This window comes from Lynx rufus, unplaced genomic scaffold (assembly GCF_022079265.1).
Source record: "Lynx rufus isolate CCGP_SWC_20201006 ecotype Redwood Valley unplaced genomic scaffold, mLynRuf1.p SCAF_6, whole genome shotgun sequence".
Classification (NCBI taxonomy): domain Eukaryota; kingdom Metazoa; phylum Chordata; class Mammalia; order Carnivora; family Felidae; genus Lynx; species Lynx rufus.
The window spans coordinates 22,532,052-22,552,587 of NW_025814878.1; the positions used below are offsets into that span (position 1 = coordinate 22,532,052).

The following is a 20,536-nucleotide window of genomic DNA, read 5'->3' on the forward strand; positions in this document are numbered from 1 at the left end:
AATTACCTTTTTCTTAAAAACTGTAATCGCACGGATTAGAGTCCACTAATTCTACAAGGCTTATGACAGAGAACAGCAGCTTCCTGAACAGTCTCTCAACCCTTCACCTCAGAGGCAACCACTTTACATTCTTTTAGCTGTTTCTTCTGATACTCTGTACTTACTTGCTCTATATTTCCAAATAACATGCTCACAGAATTCATTGATTATTTTCATTTTCACATATTATCCTTTGACCTCCTGCTACGGAAGATGAGACAACGCATTATCTGCATTAGAAAATGTAAACATACACAACAAAAGCCACTCAGCTGCCTATTGAAAATGCACAACAGAAGTTTTTAAAAATTATAATGCAAATGAACTGGCAAACTCCACAAATTTTCTGTTGGAACTAATCAACACAATTTAAAGTTCAAAGCAGTGACTTATAGTGTATAAAGCTAAGGCTTAACATTCCTCACTCCTTTTAGATCTAAGTGTCTCTTCATGTGCTTGCATTAGGTTATGAATTAGACACGGATTTGGGTTGATTCTTAATGAAACATTTTAGTACTAAATAATTCTGAAAATGTTCTGCAGTTATAAATCAAGATATTTAAAATCAGAAAGTCTTATATATGTTTCTTTCTAATTAATGTATATTGTTTCATTTTACAGAAAATTACTTTCATTTTTCACCTGGCATTTAACTTGTAAAATTATGCTTCATTTCATCAAGAGATCTTTCCAGTATAAACAATAATCAACACAAGACTTTTCTAATTTAAACAAGTCAAATGGAAAAACCCTTTGGGACATATAAAAACATCAATCTATCAACAAACTTGGGAGTTACTGCTTCACACATAGAAATACCTTAACCGTTAGTTATATGAAGCTCAAAGAGAGTTACTAAATTGATCATTATTTATTAAAGAGATTATCAAATTGCATATTATAATTGATTGTAGGAGGAAAAATAAAAAATATCAATTTGTAAATTTAAGTGACAATCAGGATACCAATACAATGGCCCTGAATTTGTTAAGTAGCAAAATTTTGTGATCTAGTCAGTGCTGACTTAAATGCAATAGAACTGCAAGATTTATCCTGCAAAAATATCACTTTCTTATCCCAACAGAACTTTCCACCTTAAATTCAGTTTTATTAATGACTACCTCAAATATAATTAAAGGGAAAGCCATATCAAAATGCAACTATTGTAGGCTTTTACATCCAGAGTAAGCAAAGAGTAATTTAACTTTTCATGCAACATAAATTCACTTACATCTAAAAGTTTAGTATATACATGTCCCAGGTACTAGGGACAAAATAACAAAACAGACAATCTTACCTACCCTGTAAACAAGCAATGTGCTTTATTAACACAAAATATATTCAGTACCAAAATATCCTTAGAAGAATCAACCAAATATATGAATGCAAATATTCTCATTCTTGAAAAGTAAACCAGAGACAACTACGTTAAGATGCTTTCCTAACATCAGTGGTGAAGTTTAGTGAACCTTTGCCACGAAGCAAAACCTGTGATAGAGTTACAAAGACCCATCTAAGATATCTGACAGGCACAGAATATTAAACAACTCTTTGATCAATCACATTAAGGATTCAATCACCATTCCTCAGATGTAAATAGTGTCATATCATTAGCCACATAATTTCTTGTGATTTGATAAACAAATGTAGAGGAATTAAGAACTATCTTAAAGGATGAGGTAAGGGCACCTGGGTGGCTCAGTTAAGATTAAGCATCTGACTTCGGCTCAGGTCATGATCTCGATGTTTGTGGGTTCTGTGCTGACAGCTTGGAGCCTGGAGCCTGCTTCAGATCTTGTGTCTCCCTCTCTCTCTGCCCCTCCCCCACTCGCGTCCTATCTCTCTCTCTCTCTCAAAAATAAATAAACATTAAAAAAAATTAAAGATGAGGTAAAATGATCATTTGAAACTGCATACGAGCTCCCACTCAGCCGCGTTTCTTACCTATTTACTTTCACTGACCTTTTTTTGTGGGTAAGGGGGACTAGGTAAAGTTGAAATGAAAGGTTTGCAAGGCAGAGTACATATTCAGCTATACTATCTGTTGACTTTGGCTGACCTTTTTTATGGGGAAGGGGAAGAAAGAGAAGTGTCTGCCTGTGGAAATCTCTGTGCTAATAAACATAAGGATCAAAAAAGCCCATCAACCACACCAAAGTTAAGACACTTACTATATAAAGGCAAGTCCCATGAGAGTAAATGCGACAAAGATAAAAGGCATTTCTGTATCTGCTGCTTTGTTAAGATTCTAAGTTTACTACAATATGATTAAAGACCATTTTCCTGCTCATGCAACATAATAAAGCTATTTATCTTATTTCACAATTAAACAGTATCACTAAATATCACATTTATGAGAAGGTATTAGTAAGAAACATTTTCAGTGTCTTATTTTACATGAGCAAATACAGCTTATTTTTCTCAAATGTTTTTATTTAAAAAAATTTTTTTTCAATGTTTATTTATTTTTGGGACAGAGAGAGACAGAGCATGAACGGGGCAGGGGCAGAGAGAGAGGGAGACACAGAATCGGAAACAGGCTCCAGGCTCTGAGCCATCAGCCCAGAGCCTGACGCGGGGCTCGAACTCACGGACGGCGAGATCGTGACCTGGCTGAAGTCGGACGCTTAACCGACTGCGCCACCCAGGCGCCCCTCAAATGTTTTTATTTTAAAAATTACCAACCCACAAAAAAATTACAAAGAACATAGTGAACACTCATATATTCTTTGTCTAGACTCACCAATTATTAAAATTTTACATTTTTCTATCTTTCTCTATACATACACATATAAAAGAATACTTTTGCTGAACGTTTTAAAAATAAATTGAAGAAATCAGAACTTGAGTGTCTTTTTGTGATTCTGCTTGTTTTTTAACAATTTTTTTTTAATTTATTTAGAGAGAGAGAGAGCAGTGGAGGGGCAGACAGAGAAGGAGAGAGAGAATGCCAAGCAGGCTGTGCATTTTCAGCTCAGTGTCCGATACGGGGCTCAATCCCAAGAAAAAGATCATGACCTGAACTGAAATCAAGAACTGACGCTCAACCGAGTGAGCCACCCAGGCGCTCCTGTTTTTAACAACTGTGATCAGAAATATAAGAGCATATATTTACAGTGAGTGATACAGTACTAAGTACAAAGTTTGAGGCTTATAAATATGGGAATGAAAAAGAGAAGGAACTAAAATCTATTGAGTGCTTGATATGGGCTTGGCACTATGGGAACAGGCTTGCATACACTGATATTTAAATCTCATAATAATATGTTTTATGACCGAGGAAACAATGGGAGGTCAAGTGTCTTTATAAGAGATTAAATATAAGAATACCTAGTAATGGCAAATCCAGGATTTTAAACCAGATCTATTTTTCTATTACAACATGCTGCTTCCCTAAGCAATAATTTTTAAACAAATATATAATAATTTAGAGAAAAATACAGGCTGAATTGAAGCAGAACTGGTCAGGTGGTCATGGATTTGAATACAATGGTCCACACGTGCTCAACTTTGTATTTGTGCCCAGCGTGCACTGATCTGGCTCATGCTGCACCTTCACACGGTGTGCTTCCCCCATCCCATCTCCACAATGTGACGAGAACTGCCGTTCACAGAGCTCCTCCAAGGTTTAAGCACCATAATTATCTTATTAAAGTAAGGCGAGGTAAGGCATGAATGATGAATACCTTAACTCTCCCTACAGTACTTACATTTTAAAATAGGAAACTTATTATAACAATTCTCAAGGTATCTGCTATTTCTTTAAGCACTTGTTATGTGCCAAGAGTGTTTATAGTTTCATTTAACATTCTGAACATTCTGCAAAGCAGGTATCATTTCATGTTTTTCACAGCTACTAAATGGAGGAAATGGCCTATCACCAAGTCTAATGGACTCAAAAGAACCTACGTTTACCCCACCACATAAAGGATTTTGAACCCATAGAGCTTTCCCATACGTCTCCAGAGAGCAAAGAATGGGGATACATAGTGCTGGTTCTAGATAATTTCCTACTCCCACTTAGTACTTCTTTCTCAAAATTTGGAATTTTATTAATTTATAATCTATGAGTAGATAATTTAGAAAAAGTTAGCAATTCTGTTGTATCTTGAACTTAAATGTTCTTTCTGAATGAAATAGTTACGAAGTCTTGGTCCTAGACTGTCTAATCTAATCTCTCCCAATAAAAACTTAAAATTATATAAGTTTAACTATGTTGTATGTCCAGGAATAGATCCTATTTGTAACTTGGGACTTAAATATATTTCAATAACATAGTAATATAGTTCACACAAGGACATCTGATATGTACTTACCCTAGTAACACTGCACGTGTTTAGGAATCTGACTTTTGAGAGGAACAAGAACCCAAAATAAAGAAAAAAAAAACACAGAAAAGTGAGTGTATGTGAAAAATGGCTATTTTTAAGTTATGTGAATTATATTAAGTGAGATTAAAAATAGTACATATAAAAGCAGAATAACATGCCATCTGCAAGTGAAGAAGCAGAGAGAAACATAAAAAGTAAAAGAAACTATAAAGTAAAACTTTCTGGGGCCACGGTTTCTCAGGACAGTTCTACATGTCTCAGGACAGTTCAATAACTTACACACGGTCAGCCTTGGTCAGAGAAGGTTAGACTTTTGTTGAGAAAGATTCAAGATTGTAAACATACCTAAGTTATACTCCAATTAAAGAAGTGAAAAAAATTTAAGGTAAGGATACCTGAAATCCCACCTATCAGTAATCTTCTTTAAATTCTGGTTAGATCTTTCCAAACGCTTTTCAACAAAAATGTGTACACATATGTGTATGCTCGGTTGTATATACAGTTACATGTGTATCTGTATACATATATTTCATAATTCTGAAAGGTTTTTAAATCCATGCTTGTTTTATGTGTCCACCACTGTCAAGACACAATTATTTCAAATACTTCAACTCAGAAACAGCTATAAGTATTAGAAACAATACTGTATTTTGGCAATTTAGTCCCTAAGGAGATAATGTTTACGTAACAGGGGAAAATTATGTTATTTGGAAATACATAAAGGCCTGGACTTACAAGACGTGCTCAGGTATTGAGGAATATAAAAAGTACCAGATCTGGAAATAAAAGATCTAGGTTCAAGTTTGGCTCCATTACTTGCCAGCGGTGTGATAATGGCCCACCCCTCTGCCTCCCTGGGACAACTGCCTTCTGGATATGGGAGTACACACTCACGGTAGCGTTGTACGGATTAAAGTAAATACTGTATGTGAACATACTTTGTAAACTGGACATAGCTGATCAAAAATAAGAAGTTAAATATAAGAACAGATATTGATGTGGCAGAAGTGGAGGCCTAAGACTCTTCTCCTCTTGGACCTATCCTGCTCAGCATTCCTACTGCCTGAAATCCATTCAGTAGGGCGCTACTGACCCGGGACCCCCAGCACTGCCACAAAACCAAATATGCCCCTACTAAGAATTACTGCGGGTTTAATTTAAAGTGTCAATGTAACTAGGGAAACACACACATTAAGCCTCAGGTCTTTTCACCTCCATACAAGTAAGTGGGTAAAAGTGTTCTTCCAAGGGGGTAAAAGTCACGGAGAGGACAGGAGGTAAAGAATGCTTAAGTCAAGTTTATCTGGTATATACCTTTCCAGACACTTTTCAATGAAAATGCACATCTACACACATATTACAATCATAAAAGCTTTGTAGAATCAATAATCATTAAGATCACAATCACCTAGGTCTAGACCAGCCCCAGTGGAGTGCTTAATATTGGCCACGGTGGGAAGGCTTACGCCACTAAACTTATATTTCCAACACCACAAATCAGGTTGCCCCCACCTACCTAAGAGAGCCAGCTGTTAAACATTTATCAGGAAACCGCTGGTCAGCCCTTACTGTGTTTTATGTTGAATTAACAAACTGTGAATAAATTTAAATTGTATCATTATCAGGCCTTATAAAGAAGAAAAGGACTGCTAAAAATGCTAGTGTCTTGTATTTATAATTTCAGAGTTCAGAACTGACACTAAATTTAAAAGTTATGTACTTGGAGAACACGTTGACAAAAAAGGTTCACACTGTCACCAAGAAACTGAACTCCAAGGAGGCAGAGGACAACAAAAGGCCAGGTTGACGCTGCCTGCTTCTGTTGCCATGAAATACAAATTATTATCTCACCCCTGGAGACTAGAGCTGAAATGGGCCTCAACCCCAAAGGGATGGTCTTCTGTCGTCATCCATTCTGGTAGTAGTAATACTGACCATAGTAGCAAACACTTACATAGCACTTACTCTGTGCCAGCATATGTGTATATTACTCATCTAATCCTCATAACAAGCCTATATGGTAGGTACGATTATCCTCTCCATTTTAAGGAAGAGGACTTCGAGCTATGCCATTTTAAAATAGTGTGCTCAAGTTTATACAGAAAGTAAAAGGCAGCTGGGCTCCATAGTCCGTGGTCCTGACTCCTATGTTATCAGGGAATGTGCCAGCCCACAATTAGTCCATGCAACTTGGACTTTCCACTATCCCAAATCTGTATTTGTGACTACATAGCTCCCGGCTACTCCCACTAACCCCAAAGCAAACGACATGCTTAGGACTCCCTTTAGTGTGTTTCTACTTCTCTGCAGGCCTTTACTTTCATGGTTTCCTCAACAAGATATTCTAAACCTTCTATTACAAGGGCTGTCAGATAACAGACATTCTATAAAAATGCCTGAATCATAGAACAGAATACAGCTGTACCATTTTGTAACCAAAAAGGAGCTTAACAGTTGAGTTGGAAACATTAACATTGTTGGTATAGGCAGAGTGAGTTTCACATCATACATGCTTGGATGAGCACAGTTTGAAAACACTGGAATTAAAACTCACTTCATATTTTTCTTGCCAAAAATTCTGTAAGTCTAAAAGAAACACTGTTATTTGGTATCTTGCTACCAAAGACCATCGACAACAAAATGTTTGGAAGGTTAGAGTATTTATAAAAGTATCATGAAACTGAAGAGTATTCGTCTAAGGCTAATTTGATCATTTTAGCTTTTATCAATTTATGAAAGTTCTATCTTTAAATATCCGAGAAGATTTGCTACCCCTGGAAGAGACAAAATGTTGCCTTTCCTAATGAAAAAATGTAATTACAGCAGCTTTTACTTTTGCTTGGCTGTCATACATAGCAGATCTTTTGATTTCTGACTGGGATTACGCAACAATCTACTTAGTATGAAACCAAAAACAAGCACTCCGAATTCAAATCACGCTCATGCATGATTGCAGGGCAAACATGGCTCAGCAGAAAAAGAAGTAACCTAATGGACAGCACATCAGAGGAAGATAATATGCTAAAATCTACGGTGATAACATTCACAGAAGAATGGAAATAATTCACTACAAAATATAGATTTAGTACTATTATCTTGAGTGAAGTTTAGAAAGAACCAACATGTACTGTTATCGAGCATATTGCCCATCAGTTAACGGGAATTCTGGTATTTTCATAAAGGCTGGAGTTTTTATTTAATCTAAACACACTAAATAATTTCATATGCTGTGTTGCATACTACTTTTTAGATTTTTATTATTTACTCAGTGAAACATAATGAGCTACTATATAGGTAAACTACTTAAAGCTCTTTCTATTAGATATGATAGTATATCTACATAAAACAAAAATATGGAACTTGAATTTTATATTACTAAAATATCCATCACATCATCAGTTTGGATATAATGTCTACAATATAAATTATTTTATTTATTTATTTTTAAAATATTTATTTATTTTTGAGAGAGAGAGAGAGCAAACAAGGTAGGGCCAGGGAGAGAGAAGGAGACAGAGAATCAAAGCAGAGTTCAGGCTCCAAGCTGCTCACGCAGTGCTGATGTGGGGCTCAAACTCATACACCGTGAGATCATGACCTGGATGTCAGACACTTAACCGACTGAGCTACCCAGGTGCCCCAATAGGAACTATTTTAAAATGAATTTTAAGGCCTTAAAAAACTAAATAAAATATAAAAATGAGCAAATAGATGAAATCTTATATTTGAAGAGTTTATGTTACAAAAACTAGCCACGCCCAACCTAGAGGCAGTAACTGTATAATTATCAGTGCTAAAAATTAAACAAGTTACGGGTGGTCTTTTGTCTTAAATCTTTTTTTATTAAAATGAATGTTCTGGCACTAAAAATATCATCAATCCAATGAGATTTAAAATTCTTCAGAGGATAAATTTAACTCATATCACATGGGGTAAGAAAATCTACCAAAAACATATCTTTTCTGACCTTTCCAATGAGTGGTCACCACACACAAATAATGCGAGACATTATTAGAGTATAGTTAAAGCCGCATTCTCAGCATGTTTTGAGAATTACAAGATATAGTACTTATATTCAAAACTGAAATTTTAAAAAAATGATTTTTTTCTTCTTCTGTTTATTCACCTTCTCATAATAAAGTCTTTGACAGTCCTATATTGAAATACACAACTATTAACCTCCAGTTACATTTAGTCTGCAGGTAGAACAGTAATTTAGTAGCCACAATGTATGTTAAAATTAAAATTCTCTTTCTGGAAAAAAGAGGATGTTGCTTCTACATACTGCCTTTGATGGAAGTTGGTTTAAGTTTTTAATCCACTTCATATTGAGAAAATGATTACCATTTTTACAGAGGAAAAATAAAAAGAATACCAGGCTTCAGGCTTGACTAGGGATAATAGTCCCAAAGACCTTAAAATGGCCCTGGTGAATGGAAGCTTAGGGGACACTAAAAGCTTGGCTGGGAAGGCAAGAGAAATATAAGAGAAGAATTAAAGGAAAATACAGGATAAAGGAACAAGGTACAGGCTAAGGAGGAAGTCAATGGGGAATTGAAGATTAATGATGTAGGAGGGAGAAGGGGTGATTTCAAGGAGTAAAGTTCTGAAAAAAACAAGAGCATATGGGATTAAGAGCACTCATGTCCAGTGGTAGCAGAGGAATGGATTAGTACAGATTTAGATAATCTGCAGGCTTGCGGTAGAAACTGAGATAATTTGTGCTTGAGCCCTATAGTTTTTTGTTGGGTTTTTTTTTTTGAAAAAAGAGAAAAACGAGGTCTTTTACCGAATAGGGTTGGTGAGGTGTCTTGAGAAGCGAAGCAAAGGCTGGAAACAGTTTAAAATTAGCACAGTATTTTTAAGCATGTCTTGTTCTGTAATTCTTATAATCATCTTGTGAGGATAGACAATATTAATTCCATTTTACATATAAAGAAACCTGGACTCTAAGTTATATAGGAAAACTACCTAGTACATGTCGTTTCCACCTATACGTTAAGGATCCCATATTATTTAATTATAATTTCACTTTTTCCAAATGCTTACAGATACAGCTGTGACACTTTTGATCTTATAGCACTTCACAGAATCATGACCTAAGTCATTCCTCTCCCCAGAAGCACTAAACATCTATCTTCCAATCTCTGTCTTGCTCAGGATTCAGGAAAGAAGCAAAGCCTAATTCTTAGAAATGGAGAGAAAAGTAAGGCCGTGAGCCTCACATTGTGATCATTTTTGAGCGTGTTTAGTTGCCTACAAGATTTTAGAGTAATACATTCATATTCAAAAGCCCAGTCTTAACAAATATTCCTGCGGCAAATCTACATCTACAAAAGTCAGGCATTTCCCAACTGAGTCTTCAATGATACTTAAGTATACGGATAAAACAGGGAATGCCAGTAGGGTTAAGATCATGATGACAATTCTGAAAAGAAAGTATAGGTAGTCACTAGATTTCTCCCTTTAAACAGGACAGAAATGGATTTAATATGTCCCTTCATAGGATTCCCAAATCAGAAAGACCCAATTAAAACCGTTAGGGATGCAAAAAACTCCAATTAGTGAGATTCTGTTTCACAGAGACATGGCTTTGCAATTCTGAAACTGCTTTCAGAGCATTCTAGGGTTTGCAAATAAGTCCATATATTGTGGATAATGGGAATTAGGAGTTACAAATTTGGAAAAGGAGAAAAAATAGAATAAATACTGTGTAGTGTAGAATTGGAACTGGGATGTATGGCTAGAGACACACATACATACACATATATATTCATAGATAAATATGTGCACACACACATATACACACTCATCTACATACATTCACAAACATACATATACTCATACTGATTCTTTCCACTATAACAATCTCAGTCTTAAGATTCATATAATTAACCCTGAAGAAATGGAATTTCACAATTTTTAAAATCTAAATTTAAAAGAAATTGGCTACACAACCTACTGTGTAGAAAGGTGTCATTACAGGAATAACTATCAGGACAAAAGGCTTTTAAATGGAGCAGCAAGGCTACCTTTAAATAGCAAAGAATTTATGTATGCAGCAGTTATAAAAACAGAAAAAATACAGTATTAATCCCAGTGGCAAATATTCAAATGTGCCCAGCTCAGATCATTTTATTAGTACAATAAACACATTATCTTTCATAAAAGTTGAAAAGATACAAATGCTACTTAGTATTTCACAATGTAACTTATAAAAACCACCGTACCTTACAGTAAAATCATAGGAGCAAGAGGCCAGAACGGAAGCATGAAACGGTGAAAACTACAAAAACAAAACAAAACTTTCGGTGAAAACTACAAAAACAAAACAAAACTTTCTCAAGTTAGCTGTCATTATAACTTGCTGCTTCATAAGGTTATTCCCACAAGCATTACAATAAATTAAAGTTTAGTCAAGACTGTCACTTAAAATTCTGCTTTCCCAAACCTTCCATGCCTTAATTCAAGGCAAAAATCTTCTAGTCTCTTAAGTATCATCTGCAGGAAAAACATTTACTTTTACATTCTCCAAAGAAAAATCATTCTTTAAGCTTTTTAGCACTTATTTAGAATAAAATATTCCCAAAGGGTGGCTATTCTGGAAAAATTAAATACATTTCATAATGCCTATCCAAAAATAACTCCTACAAATATAAGGGATTTAAGTATGTGATAGTACAAATATATAATTATATAATTTACCAATGTTACAAATACATATTATGATTGCTATTGGCACAAGTATCAAATAATCATTTAAATGTTAAATAAAAACATCTTTAAAAGAATTTTTATGTTATTCATACAACACAGCTAATGAAAAGGATAACAAGGACAAAAACTGCAAATTTAAAGAGGAATATCTTTTAGACAAATAATCAACATACTTTAACAGGCTTCCCAATGTAATTATATTTCTTCAGTTTTTTTCTCTCCAGTATTTTAATGGTTATATATATAAATAAAACTACTTTCAAATATACTTTATAGTTTACAAAATACTTGCAGAATACGGACTTTCATTCTCAAAAGCTTTGTGAAGTAAATACTGAAAGTATTTCCCAACTACGAAAACCTGTTTACCATTAAAACAACATGGCGCTGCATCTCATATGTTGGGTTGCAGCCAATAAAAATTAAAATATTAATTTAACTAAAATTTAGAATTTTTAAAATAGGAATAACCCAATTATTTAAAAGATCAATAAAGTACTTCTTTACCCATAATGTAATAAAACAAAAAATGAAATTGGGAGATGTCACTTAATAAGATGTTTTCCACAGTGACTTAGCAAAACCTACCAATAAAAGCTGGGAAACTAACATAAGCCACCTTATAACCAGGCAAATTTCTTGGGAGTAGCAGAAAAAAATTATCTCATCCTCTGCTGTTTGCAGAGTGGAAAATTTTCTATACCCCAAATGTTTGTGAATATCCATACATATTACCCTGTTAGAGAAAGGAATTAGCCACCTCTCTATAAACTTCAACAAAGAGACCAAGAATTACCTAGTTAAAAACACATGAAAAGGAATAGTAGAATGGAAATGACAGAATAAAAATACATTTGGAATTAAACTTAAGCACTGATTGGCTACATTGTCCCAATTCATTCAGTAATTATTCAAGTATTTTTAACTAATTTTAGCTTTCATTTTTTTATCATCATTAATTGGCTAACAAAAATATGCACAAGAAGAATCAATATTCCCAACCTCTAAACACCTTTTATATACGCTTCATTGATAATGTTTCTGTTTATGCTCTACCCATAGAAAGATGAACACTTACTTTTACTCTCCTAATAGCGTACGTGTGACCCAGAAGTTCGAATACTGGTTGCCGTATGTTCCGCAGGTCCCAGCCCCTCAAACTACAATCAACTGCCCCCGTCACCAGCAAATTCTGCAAAACGATTCACAAAAAGGTGAGCAGTGCACACGTCAGAACAAGGTGTAGTCTCAAAAGCACTGTGGCGTCTCCATTCTACCTTTAGTAGTATCAGTAAGGACATAAGGGGTTAAAAATCATGCCTGACAAATGAGCCCACCTTTCTCTTCAGTGTATTCTGAGGCTTCACCAGGTGTTAAAGGGCAAGAGGCCTGCTAACTTAGGAATATGGGGGAAGGGCAAAGGGTACAAATTAGGTTATGTTTTTCTAAATCTAATTCAATCATTGTGCCCCACTCTCATGAACCATGTCTTAACATAATATCTAATCATAACTGAGACCTTGTGTAAAAAGTGGTGATTGTTCTGTCTAGTCAGGTTTTACCAATCCTTCCATCTAGAGTCCTTGGTGAACTCACAGTTCCTGGGTGAATTGGGGCACGTGCTGGCTCCAAAGTCAGCCCCATCCCATGTCAACCAAAGCAGCAATTCATTGTCTGAATGTGCTGGGTTCCAGTGTAAGCTCATTTGAGGAAAAAATTTCAATGATTTAAAGCAAAAAAAAAAAAAAAAAAAAAATTAACAACTCTCAACTGTGTATCAGCACCTTTTTTTAGAATTCCCCAAAGTATAACATATAGTCCACAATTCATTTTCCTATATGGAAAACTCATTTACGATGACAGAAATTTGAACTGCAGTTATCAGCACTAAAATTTTTATTTAGATCAAGTATTATTATTGAACGTGTACTCTATTTACTTTTAATCTATTTTATTTCTTTTTAAAGAACTCTGCCAATACAATGCCCTCTTAACTTTCATTAATAAATTTAAAACTGAGAAAAAACAGGCGTATGTTTTCTCCATCTGTCACAGTCAACAGACCACTTTAGGACATAAACAGTATATCAATTCATGTTTAATCCACTTCTGTTCTGAATTCGTATGCTCATGTGGTTAACTGAAGCTTTGCAAAAAGGCACAAATGGACACTGTTATTGAAGCATCAAGTTTGGTCAGGCTTATATGGGAAGATGAAACAAAATTTAAAAACTGATGGACTTCCAAACTAAAAATCAAGTTAAAAACAGTTCAGCAGCCTAACCAGCAAAGCAAACAAGAAATAATAGCAGATGATACAAATTGGTGGGGTTAAGAGCAATAAAGGAAAAAAAATTACATAAATTGTAAAGCAGTTTCCCAAACATGCAAGTAAGGCTGCACTGTTGAACTTTGAGAATTTCTATTTCTTATCGTGCCTGTTTTATGTGCACTTAAATCCAATTAATGCTAATGTGGGTCGCTCACAGTCATCAATTACAAATGAAGAGGGACTGCCTTTAACCTAATGGTCCATAAACACCATCAAAGTCCACACAAACAAGGATAAAATAAAATCTAAAGCATTTCAACATTAGGAAGGGCTCAGCAGCTCAGGACAGATCCAGACAGAGTACCTCATTGTATTTACACCAGTCACAACTCAAAATTTCTGCCTGATGTGCTGGAACCACAATTCTGACTCCTGTTGACTTCACATCCCAGATTCTCAGCGTCTGATCACCTGATGAAAGATAAAGACTTGATCACTTTCCATCACACCACTTGGATGCACAGTGACATTGTACTCATGATGATAAATTGAGGAAAAATACACTGTTTTACTGTTAGGATACTGCAGTCTTCCTCTCTCTCTCTCTCTCTCTCTCTCTCTCTCTCACACACACACACACACACACACACACACACACACACACACACGGTTTTTAACTATTATAATGCATAGGAACTACTAAAAGTGATGAACTACAAAAATAATGCGCCATGACAATGTTTTTAGATCTACTCAAAGCAGGAAATCTGAATTTCACACTGACACAAACACAGTGGCAACTAAGAGTGCATTTCTCTTTAGGATAGGAAAAGGCCCTGAAAATCCTCAGCTTCCAGTAAATAACCCTGTAGCACCCTATACCAGCACAATCTATAAAAACAAAATGCTAACAGTTTTACTGTTAAATGTGGGCAGTCTACCAAAATAGAGAAATTTTAAACTTAGCTTTTATGTTTACTACATTTTAATGGGCCAGGCGGAGGTATATTTTTCTCCTTGGAAAAAAACAAGTTGAAAGAATTTAAGGATTATATTTTGCATTTTTACAAAAATGGTTTACATTGCTTAGTTCCACAAAGTTACCCCTGATTAAATGTTTTATATACTGTTTGCCTTCAATTTTTATAAACTATTAGGAAACAACAAAATGACCAGATGAACAAAACCCAGGATCTATACATCTATATCTTACATCTATATCAACGGTAAATTATAAACAATAACTGATGCAAAGAGAAAGCTGGTAAGGCCTGATGAAAGAACACAGTCTATGGTGTGATGGCAGGCAGGTCTTGTATTCCATTAGAAGTTGTGCGACCCGGAACAAGCTCTATAGTATCTCAGACCGATTCTTCATTTCCAAAAAAGAAACAGAATGCCTACATGTAGGGCTGTACAAGAATTTAGTGTAATAAAGTGTCTGTAAAGCACTTAGCATGATCTCTAGCACATAGTAGATATTTTAATATATGGTATACAATAATGCTAAAATTTTAAATTGTCTTTTACTTATATATGTTTTCCTACATTCCCAATTCTAAATCATATGTCATGTATCTAAATATAGCAATTTTAGGCAATGGGTTTTTTTCTGATTTCTTTGGAAGTTGTTTAAGAAATGTAAGAATTGCATTGTTGGTGGTAATGAAAGGTGGAGATTAACAATGGGGGCTCTGGAGTTCTAGGGCTTAATTCTAATCCAGCTCAGTCATTTGCTCCCTGCTGATGTTTAAAAAAAACCAAAATTCAATGTTTATTTATTTTTGAGAGCGACAAAGCACAAGCAGGGGAGGGACAGAGAGAGAGAGACACACACAGTATCCGAAACAGGCTCCAGGCTCTGAGCTGTCAGCACAGAGTTGAACTCCTGAACCTCAAGGTCATGACCTGAGCAGAAGTCATCAGACACTTAACCCACTGAACCACCCAGGCGCCCCTCCCTGCTGATGTTTAATCAAATTACTTAACTTCCCTGATTCTCATTTTCCTTACCTGTGATAAAATATTTACTTTATAAAGTTTAAATGAGATAATGTTTTTAAAAATAAAATCAGAAAATATACCCATGATTAGAAGTCATTCCCACCCCTATTTATAATAACATGAATAACAGCGAATATTTATTGAGTGTTTACTATATACCAGGTGGTGGTCTAAACATTTTATATGCCTTAACTTTTTAAAAACATAACAAGTGAGATAGAAATTTTGATAATATAAAAAGTAATTTTTGTAGTAATTTACAAATGGGGAAACTGAGGCTCATGGAAGTGAAATAATGCCCGCAAGAGAGCAAGCAATGGAACCAGGATTGGACCAAGAGCCTAGGCAGGCAGGCTCCCCAGCCTGTGTGCACCACACCCACCCTGCACTGCTCCCTAATGCTACTGGAGGGGAACTGCCATATGGCCAGTATTGGCTGAATCTTGAGGAATTATTCTTTTAACGTCTATGCTTTTCCAATAAATTGGAGAAAAACATTTAATCACACACACACAGACACACACACACACACACACACACACACACACACACACACACACACACCATTCTACCATATTTGCCCCACGGTTATTTTAGAAATAAAAGTAGTAACACAAATAAAGGTTGAAACCTCTATTGTAGTTTCAATCCCATTCCTCATCGTCCTTGCTCAGAGGTCATCACGATCATGAATTTGGCATCCCTTCAGTCTGTGTTTTTGTAATACTTCCACTATATTTTTATGGATCCACACATATGTATCATTGTTTTGTGTGTGGGCTTTGCAGTTTTTTATTTAAAAATACCATCTTCAGGGGCGCCTGGGTGGCTCAGTTGGTTGGGTGTCCAACTCTTGATTTCAGCTCAGGTCATGACCTCATGGTCATAAGATTGAGCCCTGCATCGGGCTCTGCACTGGGTGTTGAGCCTGCTTGAGATTCTCTTTCTGTCTCTCCTCCTCCCTCTCCCTTCCCCCCCACCCCCCCCATGTGTTCATGCATGCTCTTTCTCTCAAAAAATTTTTTTCAAATAAATAAAAATAAAATACCATCTTCATACTCTTTTCAAATTTGAGTATAGTTGCCATATTAGTTTCAGGTGTACAACATAGTGATTCAATATCTCTATATGGTATGCTGTGCTCGCCACAGTATAACTACCATCCTGTCACCACACAATGCCACTATAATACCATTGACTGTATTCCCCTTATTTCCATGACTCATTCATTCCGTAACGGGAAGACTGTATGTCCCACTCCCCTTCACCCATTTTGCCCATCGCCCATCCCTCTTCCCATCTTCTTACTTTTCTTTTTTTTAAATGTTTACTTATTTTTGAGAGAGACAGAGACAGAACGTGAGTGGGTTAGGGGCAGAGAGAGCAGGAGACACAGAATCTCAAGCAGGCTCCGGGCTCTGAGCCGTCAGCACAGAGCCCGATGCGGGGCTTGAACTCACGAGCTGTGAGATCATGACCAGAGCTGAAGTCGGATGCCCAACCGACTGAACCACCCAAGCACCCCTTTCTTCTTACTTTAAAAAAGATTGAAAACCACTCTGATAAAAGAAAGGAACTTACATTTTTGGATCTAGGTAAATATGACGGGGATGGGAAGGAATGATGAATTTGAAAGTACCAAACGGAAACTGTTCAGAATCAATATAGACTAGAGCTTCAAATATCTTCAGGAGCCCTAGTCATAGTCAATGTCTAGCCACCAGTCAGTAGAATTTGTAAATTCTAAATACCTTTGGTAAAATTATCTTTAGGCTCTCCCTAGCCTTCTGAGTATAAAGCAAGGTGGCGTGGGTATCTAGTGTTTGGACTTCCTAGCAATACACTTCTTATAGGACAAGCATCCTTTTCTCACCATGTGACTCCAGAAAGACCTATGGCTCAACACAGCTGACCATCCAGGGACAGGTCCAAGCAAGGCCAGTCATAGTATCTTATTCCCTGTCCTGACCACAGATGACAGGTGAAAGGTAGGTACTTGGGGAAAAATGGCAGTCCCTCTCTTAGGATTCATAGATTATTAAATTGAGGAGCTGCTGACGGCCACATGTCTCACTGTTCGGGGAAAGCCAGCTTGCAGAATGAAGTTAACAAGCAGAGAAAAGTCCAGATTAAAGACAGAAAATATGTACTGGGACTGTTCAAGCATCCCTTCCGTTTCTGGGGTTGCCTTTCAATAAATTCTACAAAGACCTATGAGAGCTCAAGTTCTAACACCTGTAGGCAAAGGAGACCCCTTACCATCATGGAGGGAGTAAATGGAATCCCCTAAAGCTTCAGTCTGGAAAAAGCCTAGCCCCAGAGAAGAACATGTGGTTGAGCACAAGGCTTCCACTAAACATAGGAAATACCTAAATGATGTACAGAAGCTTTAAAAAATTTATATTTAATATCAGGTCTGAAACTCTAAAGTCCACTACAGCTACAACTAAAGCACTGTTGAAAGTTGAATGTGCTGTGTTCATCCTAATAATTACATTTTATGGGTAAGTGAATGGTTTAGAGTACCGAAGCCTTACAGTGAGTGTGGACTAGGCCATCAAGAGGTAACTTATTCTAGGGGCGCCTGGGTGGCGCAGTCAGTTAAGTGTCCGACTTCAGCCAGGTCACGATCTCGCGGTCCATGAGTTCGAGCCCCGCGTCAGGCTCTGGGCTGATGGCTCAGAGCCTGGAGCCTGTTTCCGATTCTGTGTCTCCCTCTCTCTCTGCCCCTCCCCCGTTCATGCTCTGTCTCTCTCTGTCCCAAAAATAAAATAAACGTTGAAAAAAAAAATTAAAAGAGGTAACTTATTCTAGCAACATTATAGATGAGTCTCACAAAACATAATGTTGAATGAAAGAAACCTGAAGGAGTAGTATAAGAAGAGGCGAAATGAATCTATGTTATTAGAAGGCAGGACAGTGGTCATCCTGGAATGGGGTAGGGGAGCCTCTCAGAATGTTCTGTTTCTTGATCTGGCTGCTGGTACACAGATGGGCTCACTGTGAAAATTCTTTTCATTGTACACTTAAGATCATGCGCTGCTCCATGAGTGTATTATACTTCACTAAAAGATTTAACAAAACAACAACAAAGACTGGGTGCGTGGCTACTCCCAATTTCTCTGGGACAACATTTTGGTTCCTCACTACCATATGCAAGCAACATTCACGCACACGCAAAAAAAGCCACGGTCTAGGGTGTCCCTTCTTGCAGCTAACTCAAAGGACACAAAAAGATGGAAACCGTTCTGAAGGAGCTAAGAATTCCACTTACTTACTTCATCCTCCTTTGTTTTCCAGGTAGGAGAGACAGCTTCTGACCAAATGGTACCATGACTCACTCAACCCTTAGCCACCAGGATATCTGTATCTATATTGTTTTGTTTTGTTTTAATTGCATTTTCCAGACAACTGGCCTTTCATTGCCAGCCAGACGTTTCCCAGGGCCCTGTGATAGTGCCATGGACCCACCTGAATTACCAGCTTCTCTTATCAGTTGCAGACCCACCACTGGCAGCAGAACCAGTGAGTTTAAGTGCACAGTATGAAGTAGGAAATGCTGCCTATGGCTACGTCTAATTTCAAACTGCATCAGGTAAGAGGAAGTTGAGTAAGGAGAATGAGCGTAAATGCTGAATCTGACACTGTGAACGGAGCAGCAAAAAGTGCATACTGGGCCCAAATAATTGAATTGAATTGAAATGCCAGAGGCTTATCAGATGTGACAGGACTTTTTTCTAAGAGTAGAATGAGGGTGGGTTTTTTTCTTTCATTTTTATTTGTATTTTTTTAACTACTGGACCCCTTCATTCAGGCATGACTATGACTTATGCAATTATATGGAGTCTGTAATAGCAATAACTTAGTTTTCATGGTTCAAAAGAAAGTTTACTTCATGTTAATGTTCTTTATGTAAAGACGTAAATATTCTTCCCTTCTATCTCATATCATGAACTAGACAGAATGCAATGTCTTTAGAGAACTCTGCTTTGGAAGGGAAATCTAGATCTCAATCTCTAAAAACTCTCCTCTTTGGCCTGTGTTAACTTAGCCAATGATAACAAGTTTAGTTCTAGATTTGCAAATGCCATTTAACTTTGAAGGTGACTAAATTCTTAGAATGATCTAAATGCTATATTCTTATATATTATCCTAAAATACAAACTGCTATAAGCAGTTGAGTGGCATAATTAATCATATGTGTGCCACAGGATTAGACATAAAATACATCTTGATGACCTATCATATAAGCTTCTACTATTTGCGATATTTGTAAAAACAAAGATTTTGCAACTTTGGGCTCCACCACCATGAAATTTACATTTGAGGTTTTTTTTGATGCAAAGATTATAGCATGTTTTACAACAAGCTCTTGTCTGTAAGCAAGAAGACAAAGTAAGAACATTGATGAAGACTCAACTATCACTAACAAAACTGAGAAGAAAAAAAAAAAAGCTAAGGCATTCTCAAACTACAGAAACCACTTCCTCTCTGAATTCAGCAGAAAATAAAAACCTCTCTGTGGGTTTTTAAAAAAGAGATGAACATTAAAAGAAACATGAAATTCCCATTACACCAAATTACAGAAACACCCATTACACCCATTACAGAAACAAACCATTAATCTGGCATCTCAAACAAAGCTGTACCATAGACTAGCACAGTGCTTTCCAGATGAGGCTGATCACTAGATTCAGCTGGGGCGATTAAAAAATATGCCTCCCAGGGTCTCCTGGGTGGCTCAGTCAGTCAAGCATCCGACTTTGGCTCAGGTCATGATCTCATGGTCCGTGAGTTCGAGCCCTACATCGGGCTCTGTGCTGAGGGCTCAGAGCCTGGAGCCTGCTTCGGATTCTGTGTCTCCCTCTCTCTCTCTGACCCTCCCCCGTTCATGCTCTGTCTCTCTCTGTCTCAAAAATAAATAAACATTAAAAAAATTCTTTTAATAAAAATAAAAAAAAATATGCCTCCCAGAGGTACTTTATTCAGTAGGACTAAGATGAAGCTCAGAATTTTGTTGTTTCTTTTTAAAGCCTCCCCGATAATTCTGATGGTTAACCAGGTTTCGGCATCACCGGCCTAGTATGTTATTACACAGCCATGCATTCTAGAGTCGACCTGGAGCAAGCTCTTCAGATCAGCACCGGTAATTCTTATGGTGCATACACATTCC

At 36.6% G+C, this 20,536-nt stretch overlaps 1 protein-coding gene across 2 annotated transcripts in view; it reads right to left on the reverse strand.

The window, feature by feature from the left end:
- Window positions 1–20,536, reverse strand: part of PEX7 (peroxisomal biogenesis factor 7) — a 77,930-nt gene that overhangs the window by 33,554 nt on the left and 23,840 nt on the right. For both annotated transcript variants that reach the window (XM_047102523.1, XM_047102522.1), the window contains 3 exons: window positions 13,724–13,830; window positions 12,166–12,279; window positions 10,601–10,656 (listed from right to left, as the gene is read on the reverse strand). In XM_047102523.1, the coding sequence (XP_046958479.1) occupies window positions 10,601–10,656; window positions 12,166–12,279; window positions 13,724–13,830 (277 nt within the window). The remainder of the gene's footprint in view (window positions 1–10,600; window positions 10,657–12,165; window positions 12,280–13,723; window positions 13,831–20,536) is intronic.